The 12,513-nt window shown below is 35.5% G+C and overlaps 1 protein-coding gene across 4 annotated transcripts in view; it reads left to right on the plus strand.

Annotated features, from left to right (window-relative positions):
* Positions 1-12,513, plus strand: part of LOC135222673 (phospholipid-transporting ATPase ABCA3-like) — a 177,648-nt gene that overhangs the window by 127,706 nt on the left and 37,429 nt on the right. For all 4 annotated transcript variants that reach the window (XM_064260831.1, XM_064260834.1, XM_064260832.1 and 1 more), the window contains 4 exons: positions 6,614-6,771; positions 9,023-9,121; positions 9,675-9,827; positions 11,152-11,379. In XM_064260831.1, coding sequence (XP_064116901.1) covers positions 6,614-6,771; positions 9,023-9,121; positions 9,675-9,827; positions 11,152-11,379 — 638 coding nt within the window. The remainder of the gene's footprint in view (positions 1-6,613; positions 6,772-9,022; positions 9,122-9,674; positions 9,828-11,151; positions 11,380-12,513) is intronic.

Below are 12,513 nucleotides of genomic sequence, written 5' to 3' on the forward strand. Positions count from 1 at the left end.
GTGGAGACTTTGGGGCAGGCCTCACATAGACCTCTTCGCCACAGCCAAGAATGCGAGGATAGACAACTACTGCTCTCCGATATCGGACCCGAGGGCAGTGTCAATAGATGCTTTTCTCCTAGATTGGAAGGGCCTAGACATGTACGCTCCTCCCTTCAAGATACTGGGAGAAACTCTCAAGAAGTTTGCAGAATCGGAGGCAGCAAGGATGACGCTGATAGCTTCTTTCTGGCCCGCACAGGTATGGTTCACAGAGGTACTGGAATGGTTAGTAGACATTCCGAGATCATTACCACAGGGGATCGATCTGCTCAGACAACCCCACTTCGACAGGTATCACAGAAACCTCCCCGCTCTCGGTCTGACTGGCTTCAGACTGTCAAAAGTTTGGTCAGAGCGAGAGGGTTTTCTGCAAGAGCTGCAACTGCTATCGCAGCAGCAAGAAGGCCCTACCCTTAGAGTCTACCAATCGAAGTGGGACGTCTTTCGACGGTGGTGTAGGAACCATCACTTTTCCTCTTCCAGTACCTCTGTAACCCAAATAGCAGACTTCTTACTTTTCCTTAGGGAAAAAAGTGGACTGGCGGTATCAACCATTAAAGGTTATCGTAGCATGCTGGCTGCAGTGTTTAGGCACAGAGACTTAAACATTTCAGAAGACAAAGACCTTCATGATCTAATAAGATCTTTTGAAACATCCAAAAAGGTTTCGCCAGAGATTCCGAGTTGGAATCTGGATGTAGTGCTACGTTTCCTTAGGTCCCCTAAGTTCGAACCGCCTCAGTCTGCTCTTTTAGAGACCTCACGAGGAAGACACTTTTCTCATGGCATTGGCTTCCGCAAAAGGATTAGTGAACTCCATGCAACAGAAGGGAGAGTGGGGTTCAGAGGAGATGCAGCGATCTGTGCATTCCTGCCTTCGTTCTTGGCTAAGAACGAGAACCCCTCAAATCCTTGGCCTAGGAGTTTTGAAGTCCAAAGTTTATCTGCCTTAGTAAGCGAGGAAGCAGAGAGGTCACTTTGCCCAGTACGAAGTTTAAAGTTTTATCTTCAGAGGAAGAAGAAACTTAAGGGCAATGATGTCAACCTTTGGTGCTCTGTAAGAGATCCAAGGAGGGCTCTTTCGAAGAATGCGCTTTCTTTCTTCATCAGAAGCCTGGTGAAAGAAGCACATGCTATATGTGATGAAAGTCAATTCAAGCTTCTGAAGGTCAAAGCTCATGAGGTAAGACCTATTGCCACTTCATTAACTTTCAATAAAAACATATCCCTGAGTAATATTATGAAAGCAACATTCTGGCGTTGCAACTCAGTCTTCGCAAACCACTATCTGAGAGACGTCAAAATCACGTATGAAAAGTGCTTCGTGTTAGGCCCGTACGTATCGGCGGATTCGGTGCTGGGGCAGGGAGCTGAGACATATCCTTTGTAGTATATTTTTTCCCCCTTGTTTAGGTTGTAAGTTTTTTGGTTGTTTGAAAGAGCATGCAGGTAGGCATCTCTTTCATGTCGTATGTCTAACAATGATTAGATTGGTTAGGTGATCAGTTTATGTTTGAGCTCCTTGCAATGATAGTGGTTAGGTTCTGTCATATAAGAGGGCGAATCCCCTTTGACAAGATCCTGCTCGGATTCTATCAAGTAAGCGGATACCAAATCCCTTTGATAGACCCAAAGAGTCTGTCAGCTGTAGGTCACGCCCTCGCTGAAGCTCTTCAGGCAAGCGAGACTAATAGACAGTAACTACGAAGTCTTCTGCCTAAACAGGTAAGAACCAAGGTTGTATTTTACATCCTACAACAGGTGTTGTTTCCCCCTTTTTCCATGTTAATATTGCTGTCTCTTTCCCTCCACCAAGGGTGTCAATCAGCTAAGTATATATCTGACAGGAAAGTTCATGTACAAAAATGTTATTGTTAGTATACAATAAGGTTTTGTACATACTTACCTGGCAGATATATAGGATTGATGGCCCTCCCAGCCTCCCCTCAGGAGACAGGTGGAAGAGAAAAAATTCTGACTGGAAAGGGAGATTGGTTCTTACAGCCGCCACCCAGCGGCGGGTAAGGTAGATCACCTGACCTACCTGTCGCGTGTGCCGCGAGTTTTGAATTCTGTCGTGACGTCAGAGACGTAAAGCTAAGTATATATCTGCCAGGTAAGTATGTACAAAACCTTATTGTATACTAACAATAACATTTTGATATGGTTGTTCTGATTGTGCATGACTTTTCTATTACATCAACTCTGCATGATATATTGCTGTGTCTGGTATTTATGGTAGCTAATTCTCATTTTTGCCTTAACAATAAAACCTTTCACTGCATTATTTTTGGAATCCCTGAGCTTTTAGCTTTGTAGAAGGGTACACTTAATCGTAAATTATTCTCATATTTGAGCATCTTGCATTTTTAAAATTTTTATTATAAAAGTAGCTTAAAAGTTCTTAGAGGGACTTAACTACAGTATTCCAATACTGTATACTATTACCTTATTCCAGACCACTGTGGTCACAAATTGATATGATCACAAAGTGCTGAATAAAACATTCCCATCCTCCATTCATGTTAACATATACTGTAGTCATAAAATTGTAGTAGGTTTCCTCCCAACAGAAGGTAAAAAGAAAACCATCTATTTCATGCATTGCAGTGAAAAGGTTATGCCAAGAAACCTGACTGTTCTATTCACTTTATCTCTCTATTCATTAACAGCCTTTTAGCACTTGCACAGCTTCCTGAAAGTTTGTAGTAATGAAGTCGTTTTCAAATTAAATGTGACTGCTTTTCCTGCATGATTTCTTTACCACTGGTAAGTTTGAATTTAATTCTTGTAAAGCATTTTACTAATTTTATTGCTCATTATGTGTTTTCTTCACTGTAGGATTTCAGGAGAATACATATAGTAGTACCCTCATGACTGAAAAAATTTTCATATACCTACTCTTGTGTACTTGCTCACTCTGACTTTTCCTAAATTATTTGCCTTCTTGAAACCAGGCACAGCTAGAAGAAGTAATGAAATGATTTAGAATTCACTATGGAATAAGTAGAAAAAGCACTTGGAGAGCACACAGTCCCTTTCCCACATCGGTTATCATTAGCACATCTGTTTGTTGTCAAGGAGTGGTTAATTGTCTGGATAAAAAACAAAATTTTAAAGATTAAGAGGAGGTGTGACTTCCAGTCAGATTTATTTTTGTTTTTAAAAGTAATTATTAAAATTGGTTAACAAAATCTACATTAGTGTTGTGTAGGGTTTCAATTGCTTAAGCCTGGAACTGATCCTAAAAGCTACATCAATTGGCAAAATATCCACCCATAACTTCAAATTAATCATTCTAATAAACAGACAGAAAAATTTAATCAATATATAATTCATTGTTGGAGTTAATTACAAGCAACTGTTTGGTGATGACCAATATAGTGTATATGGAGGAAATAGGCAGGAGACAAAACAGAAGCATATTGAATTTTTAGTACAAATGCTGTCATAGTAATTGCATGCTGTACTTATATATCACAGTCTACTTTACATTGCTGTTCTCTCATGATAGTTATGTTTGAAGAACCCCCCAGTTTTCGGTATACTATGGAATTTACACACTGATTTGGAGTATGTAGTACATACATATAATTTTTTCCTCTGATGCAGAGGTGATATCATTCTGTTTATTAAGCGTAAATTAGATACTTCAGTGTAAACTGGCAATTTTCTTCCCTCTTTCTCTAACATAAATACGTAGTTTGATTCATCCCTGTATGATTTTAGATCATAGGCCTATCACAAGTGCTAATTTTTAAGAGCACAGTACATAGTAGTAATTCCTTTTATTATAGGATATCATGCATTTGTTACATTACAGAGTATTGAATTTTTACTTTTAAGTTATGCATTGAAAAGTTGGATTTCTAGTGGTCCATGATGTTTGAATTTATATTAGGATCTGCTTCGTAATTTCAGATTGAAAATAAATATGACTGCTATAAGGTTTAAAACAGTGTCGCCCTTGGTACCTAGTAATAAAAATCAATTATACTTTTCAAATACAGAAGAGGATCTGTTATAATTAAAACTCCACTTCACTTAAAAGCAGTATCATCATCTTTGTCTGTTATGAATAGTTTTTTGAAAAGCAGTGGGAATTTAAAGAATAAACAGGAAATGTGCTCTTACAGTTATCATGTGAGTATTTTCTTGTTTTTCTATTAAATAATTATGGCTCTTAGAATCCAAAACTGCAGAAATGAGTCCCTTCTCTGTAAAATATTTTCTAAGGGAAATTTAGCTTGCATACCTCCGCTCCTCAGTTACCCATTCAGGTTATCAGCCATTGTAAGTTACCTCTTCTACCACTACTTGTGCATCTTTTAAAGTAACTAAGGAATACCAGTATTGTACATGAATTTTTACAAAATTGATATGTAAACTCCCACCCTTACTGTACGTATTACTGAAAATAAGTAATGTACTCGTCCAAACTAACACAGAACTTTGTACAAATTCTGTCCCAGCAACTTTCATCTCTTCCCTGTTGAAGTGTAGCTTGCTCTGTATACTGAAAAAGCCTTCCTTTTGCCATAATTTCTATATTCATTCTTTGTCAACATAATTTTAATGCCTGCCTTCCTACTTCACTTTATGCCTTCTTGAGCATATTTCATTCTTAGATGGTTCATAAATGGTTTTCCTCCTGAAAAATGGAGAGATCCTGGCCAGTTTGTATTCTTGTACAATTTCTTAAGTTGACAAGCAACCTGGTCTTAGTGCTTTTACCTAATTTGTAATGTTAATGCATATACAGCACCTATTTGGATTCTACACTCACTTACTCCTAATGTTTCAACTTTAAAAGATGGTAAATCTATCCTGTTACATACATAGGTAATTCTCTTTGAGATCACTAGTATGACTACATGATAAGATCTAATAGAGACTTAATATCTTGTAGCACTGGCTGTTGGTCATCCTTTTCTTTGAGACTTCAGGAATTTTATCTGGTTTGCTAATAGTATATGACTGTCACTTGATAGCCTCAGAATTTCTTGGCCAAACATCCTGTTATTTTCAAATATATCTTTTTATACTTCATGTTATATAGTTTTTTAAAATAGTGTATCATCATCATACATATTTTTACATTAGCTTTCCCCATTTGAGGTTAGGCATTGTCTTTATTCTATATGTGCCTCTTGTAATTCTGCCATCCATGTAGTCTTTGTTAATTGAATTTACACTCATATTATTCTCTCTACTTGAAATAGAGCTCATTTTAAATCATCAGTGAACAAGGAAAACACATTTTTTGCTACATTCCCAAACAGTATCCCTTAGTTTAGATCTAAATGGGACTGAAAACAACTTTCAATTTCAATATACATAATAGTACTTGGAAGGGAAAATAAACATTAAAGTACTGTCCCAGTTTCATTTAAAGCAGTCCCCACTTTTTGGCAGAATCAGTCAATGCCATTTCAGTTTGACGATGCTTGGCTAATGACGTCACTAACCAGATTTTTGGTGCTGGTAAACGATTTTCGTCACTGGCAAGCGGTTTACGGTGACAGTAAGCAGTTTATCATCATTGGTAGGTGATTTATCAGCGTCAGTAAGCGGTTTATCAATGTCAGTAAGCTGTTTGTAGGGGGTCTATTAGCGGTTTATAGGCACTTACAAAGTCGTAAGTGCCATTTATTACCATAATTATTGTGCAGTTCTGGTTAACTATGATTATTGGATATCAGCGCTCAGCTGGGAATGGAACCCCCATTGTTAATCTAGGACTGCCTATACAATATTTGAAACAGATTATTTATTTCTTTTTTCCTATTTAATTTCTTACTGTAAGAGAGCTATGCCCCTGAGGCCCCAAACAAGATGAATTAAGGTCATTTGGAAAAGTGCAAGAATCTGAAAAAGCTACTGAACTTCCAGTTAATATCCTTGCATACAAAAGAAGTTACCAGCCAAAACTGTTTAGGTCTAGTACTCTGGCAGTGGATGTTCTCACAAGGAACAGTTCCTTAATGCTGTACTTGATTTGATCAAGCTTGTTACTTAGCAGGACATGATTAAACTTTGAAGTTTTAAACATTTAATAATAAAGGTTTTGGTATGTTCAAAATAATTATAGTATCTGGTTTGCCTGAAAACTTTAGTTTTGTAAGATTCAAGACTCTTCCTTCTTAGCTCAAAAGTATAATTCACAAAGGGAGAATTGTAATCACATTTATTGCTGAAAAAACTAGATTCCTTGGATGAATGTTTGAGGATGGGGATGGATTATGCTTAACACCTCAGACCTCAAAGGTTTATATAGCTAAAAAGAAAAGGCCTTTTTGGAAGCTTTCATTTGAATTTGAGTACATGCAGTAGTATGCTGGTTTTGCATTTGATTACCAACATTATTCAAGGTAATGATTTCCTTCTCACAAAACTATGTACATATTAGATTTTTAGAAATGCTATAAAGAGGCCTTTTTTTTTATTCATATTCAGTTATCAACATCTGGAACTTATTTTGATATTCATCCTACTCAAACAAAATAAGCTGAACTTTCAACAATCCAAAAGCTTTTACCTTCCAAAGATCTAATTTACTATCAATCAACAGCTAAGGACATAGCCTTGAATGGATTTGACTCTGCCTCACCACGACGTGTGCCATTGCAAAGAAATACTGGATGCTTTTTGATAATTCAGCAGTTTTGGGCAATGCTCGTTAAGAAGGTACTTTACACGTGCAGGAATATACGACTTACTATTGCCCAGGTAAGTTTTCATTTAATACTAACAAAATGTGGACTATGGAAGAGTACAGTATGTATAGTAGTATATTTTTTTAGTTTATCATGAATAATTCATACAACTGTAAATACTATTCTCTAAATCTTAAAACTGTTATAGCGTAAATATTTTCTATCATTATTAATTGCTCAGAATGAAACCTACATAGAGCATGGGTTATAAGTAATACGTAACACAAGCACATATGAACTTGGCAGCTTTGAAAAACCAACACAACCTATGATATTGGCCAAAAAACGAATTTGCAAGTATGGTAAGTAAGAGTGAGACCATGATTTTGATAGAACTATTTAGGATGATTCTTATTCTTCAAAAGATGAACCCTATTCATATGGGACAAGCCCACGGGGCCAATGACTTGAAATTCAAGCTTCTGAATAATATGGTTTTCATCAGAGAGATAAGGGTGAAGCACTACCTAACCAAAAGTACTAACCTTAAAATAGCAAAAGTTTCTGCTCTATGAGGTCAAATACAATATTCAAATAAAAGTCACTAAATACGTAAAATTAATACCTTTTAAACAGCCTAAAATGTTTCTTTTCTTTATTTACTGTTAATAGGTCAGTGGAACTGGCCACCCTTCAACTGTTTTGTCATAACATATCTCCAAGTCCAAACCTACTAGGAATATTAGACAGCCATTGTTTCCTCTATTTTGCTTTTGTTCCCCACTGGAATGAAGAGGTCCATTTGGTGAAAGGTTAAAAAAAATGAATCCAGCAAACAGGAAACCTTTGATTTTTAGGACATCAGTGGACTCTAAAAAACTGGAAACAGCATTAAGGGGATATTCTGAGCTCCTGCTGTATAACATGACAACCTCATCCCAGGCTGTACATATGAGAAAGAGAAATAAACATCTGCAATTTTGAACTATAAAAAATCTCTTGCATATACCAAATCTGAGGAGATTTGTTGAAATGTGTCAAAAAATCTACCAATACTGAGTACTACAGGATGCTTAGAATGTCACAGAGCAAGAAAAGAAAGTAAATTAAAAGAAAAATTGAAAGCTTGATTTTAAAGTAGCTAGCCATCGTTTAAAAGTGTGAATCAACTGAAGAAATATACATACATGTAGTATACGTAAAAGAGTATGTGAATGAACAGCTGAGCAAATATCAAAGAAAATCTCGTTTTTAATATACCAGAAGTCATTTTATATTGTATTTTACTCCAGCTAGAAAAGCGAGAATTTGCTGATGACCTGAGTTTCACACAAATCAAGAATATCTTAAGTGGATGCTTAAATGATGAAAGAGAAGTCATGAACATAACAACAAAATCATGGTAAAAGGAATTCTTGAACAGTTGTTTGCCCCTTATATAAAAGAAAAAAAAGTAACTGAACCTGCCTGATGCCTAAGAAACTGCCAGAGAAAATGAAGGGTGAGAAAAGAAAGTACACTTGATTTCTTGAACTGATGAAGTAAAGAATACCAGAACTTCATCTGACAGACTGAAAGGTACCCTTAACTCTCACTTCCTAACCTAAAAGCAAGGAATCCATAAGAAACACACCTGTCGTAAATATGTGATTTTGACAATAAAGAAGTCTAGTGGTAAAAATGAAGGGATAAAAGGAAAATCTCTTGAAAATATAGTATTATGGTGGAAATAACTGTAGTACGTATACATACTATGTACTATGATTCATGAAATCATGAAAAGTGATATACAGGACTTTATAATAGAAGTAGTAGATGGGTAAATGGAAACCTAGAAAGAAAGAAATTAATGATTTCAATGAATGAATAATTACATTCTTTCAGTAAAATTCTTGAAAATCAAGAATTTGAATATATACAGACATGCTACAAAACAGAAAGCTACTTTTTCATTTATTTTTTCTTTGGGTACAGTTGTTGGCAAGCATTTTTCTGCTGAATATATGGAAAAGGGAAGTTGTTGGTTGTGTTTCTGCTCCAAAGCTGCCCTAACCATATACAGACAGTAGTGTACTGAGTTGTACTTTGGGTTGGAATTTATGAGAATTTTGTCATGATGCCTTTTCACAGTAGAAAACCAAAGCAGTATTGTACTCAGATATAGCTATTACTTAACTTGGCACCTCAGAATGACTAATTAGGTATGTACTAACAGAAAGTCAAAATCCAGTTTTTGCATTATAGAACAGATAGTTAAAAATCATCAACCATTTATTATCTTCTTTTGTTTACTGCTGTAGCTAATCTTAATCTTTACTTTCCAGAACATTATCCCAGTCGCCTTTTTAATACTAGCACTACTTGTGATTGAAACTATACCAGGGGTCAATGATTCTCCTCCACAAGTGACCTTTACAACTAAGGTATGTATCAAAAGGTAACTCCAAAAATCTTGAGTTTAAGGTAAAATTTTATTCTGAACTTATAAAATGTAGCCTCTATAGCTACTTCACTAATTCACAAACTGGAAGCCCCTGACTAACAGTGTTTTTCCCTTTCTTGTTAAGGACTTGTTACACATGAGCGTTCTGTCTCATCATAAACACAAAAGTTTAAGAATATGTACACATTTTTAATGGCTTAATCAGAAATTTGTCAATATACAGTATTTTGTCTTGTCCTTGTGAGTTCACTGTTAAGAGAACAAGGAAATCCATCGGTCAAGAATATCCCCTTAATGTTCAGAGTTTCGTATATTTCATTTACTTTTTATTTGTACCGTATAATAAACGAGATGTTTATAAATTATGATGTTGTATAAAGTTTGCCTTTACAAATTGAACTGGATCTTTCTTACTGTAGTTCAAACCCTGAATTCAATGATCCTTTGAGATAAGAGGTAGGTACCCCTAATACATCAAATCATCTCAGTTTTCATGTTTTGTCTTGTTAATAAAGCATTATTTTGCTTTCCAGAACTTTGATGGGACAAGTACTATGCTTCAAGTTCAGAATCCTAACAACTTGACGAGCTTGCTTGTGAAAGCACTGGATTCATCAATTAAATCACCAGATAAAATACATTACATAGAGCCCAGTATCAATTTTTCAACAGCATTATTACAGCAGGTGAGTGGGTATTACTTTTACAATTGTACATTTTGTCAAAGAATACAGGCAGTCCCCAGGTTACGACGGGTTCGGCTTATGACGTTCCGAGGTTAAGACGCTTCTCAATTATATTCATCAGGCATTATTTCTAGGGTTACGACGCCTACAACGCTCATCTGGCAGATGAAATATGACACCAAAAATGCAAAATAATCAATATTTGAAGGTTTTTTTGATGTAAAATGCAATAAGAATGCAGTTTACATAGTTTTCAATGCACCAAAAGCATTAAAAGTAAGGTTCTCTTAGGATTTTTCACGATGTTCCGGTTTACGACAATTTTCGGCTTATGACGCGTCTCAATAACGGAACCCCCGTCGTAACCCAGGGACTGCCTACTTGAATTTATACCATGAACTTTTGTACTCATGAGGAACATCATGGTTGCCTCTGCAGCCCAGTTATAATATTAATAGTAATTCCTAACTATCTTGCATCTACTTAGCTATTAGATAAGCTAAAATCAGTAGAAAAAAAGCAATAAGCAGCCAAAAACTACTGTGACACTGACAGTGTACAAAAATACAAAACAAAACAAAATGAATGCACATGAGAATGAGCACATAATGCCTAGTAAGATAGCATATTTACATAGTACTTGGAACTGTCAAATTAAGATTTCTCTGCAGAAGAAAGCCAGGAATGAAAGTGCATTTCAGGATATAACTGTATTTCACTCTATCGTATTTATCATATGGTGATTGAGTTGCAAACAGTACAATGCATAACCAAAATTAAATCACACACACAAACCCATGAATGGAAAATAAAGCTTAATTAACACTCATGTGTATTTGATGAAATTCTAAATAAAATGCTGTAAGAAACACAAAACGCCAAAATCAATAGTATACTCAAGTGCAATGATGAAAACAATTCAGTTTAATTCTCTGATTAGTTTTTGTCATTATAAACTTCCGAGCACAAGAGTTTCTTCAGGGAAAACCACATGGAGTGGAGGGATAGTAATCTTCTTTATGGATTTCTTCTCTGGATAAGTAACATTTTCAAAAATGTTAATGGTTAGATTCAAGCACAGTGAAGTGAAGGAACATCTTTGCTGCCATCTTGCAGCTGCTTAACTCTTTATTGTATTACTGCAACTGAAATTCAGAGCTTCTTGGCACTTGACTGGCAATATGTATGTAGACATCAGTCCAGAAACGAATTTGTATTTATGAAATAAAAGGTCAAGAAGTAATTTGTATTCATGAAGTAAGTTATACTAATTTTTTCTTGAAATGAGAATTGTGAATTTTGCTTAATAGAATTATTTTTTCAGGCTGAAAAAGACCTACCAACATTCAATCTTCACTGGATGGTTGGGATTCAGATGGTTGGAGATGATCTTGGGGGAACTGCAACTGTTTTCTTCAATGATCAGCCTTTCCACAATCCACCTTTCGCTCTGACTACTTTGAGTAATGCTTTGGCGCGAGCAGTGACTGGAAATCCAAAGGTGCAGATCACAACATCAAACCATCCGCTGCCTCGAACTGATTATGACAAAGTGAGTTCTGCAAATTTCGAATGTTGTCAATGAATTTCATTTCTTCAAAAATTTTTAACTGCACTGGTAAATTTGCTGTGATATTTTTCCTTGATAACTATGCATTATCATCTAATATCGATTAAACATGTTTTTCTTATACGTAACCTTAAAGCATATTTTGATGGTTTTTTTTTTCATTAGATGATGTCTGCTACAAGTAGGTATCAATTATGGTATTATATCAAACATTTTTTAAGGCGTCATGCAGTATTAATAAGCACTATACTATACAGAATAAAAAACGTTAACTGTAGATAACTACTTTATTTATTACTCTTATGAAAGTAAGTAGGTTTGTGTGAAGGAATACAGGTTACATTACTACATAAAATAATGGGCAACAGATCCAAATATCTCATTTGTTAGTTCTATTATGGGATTTTTCAAGTTTGCTCTTCAAGCCATGAGTTTAAAAACAACTCTTAAGAATACCAAATAAAAATATAAACCTTACAGAGAAAAAGAGAAGTAAAATACCATAGTAGTGCTATCAGCACACACTTGCTTTAGTTTTTAAACATAAGATTGTAGGAGTTACCTCATCTCTGCAAATCTACAAAATGCAGTCTTGAATAGGCTTAATGTTTGGAAGCTTAATGCTCAGTTTAATAAGAACATTGATAGTAGTACACTTAGGAAAAGCAAGCTTGTGGATAAAAAGTTTGTTAAATTTTGTATTAATGCAGAGTAGATGAAGGAATAAGGTGAAATGAAGGAATAAGGTGAAAATAGATAAACTGGTGAGAGGAGTGGTAAACTGGAAGTATGTGATCATAACCAAAGTGAAGCAAGAGTGAAAATAGTTTTAGTTGGACAGAAAGGGCTCAGAATGGGGCTGTGAATATAACTGCAATGAATGATTTCAATTAGAAGTTAGTTGATGTAATATATAAAGAAGAAAATGGATGGAAAATGGCACACCATTAACGGTACTAAAGTGGAGGGAGCACATGGTGAGTATGTAAAGTTTAAGAATGTGTCACCATGGTAGAAGGAAGTTGTTGCAGGAACTGACCATAGAGATGAGTAAAAAATGTGCACTTTGGGTTAACAAAATGGTGAGATTTAGAGAAGAAAAAAGGGAACATGTTT

Source organism: Macrobrachium nipponense, chromosome 8 (assembly GCF_015104395.2).
Source record: "Macrobrachium nipponense isolate FS-2020 chromosome 8, ASM1510439v2, whole genome shotgun sequence".
NCBI classification, from domain to species: domain Eukaryota; kingdom Metazoa; phylum Arthropoda; class Malacostraca; order Decapoda; family Palaemonidae; genus Macrobrachium; species Macrobrachium nipponense.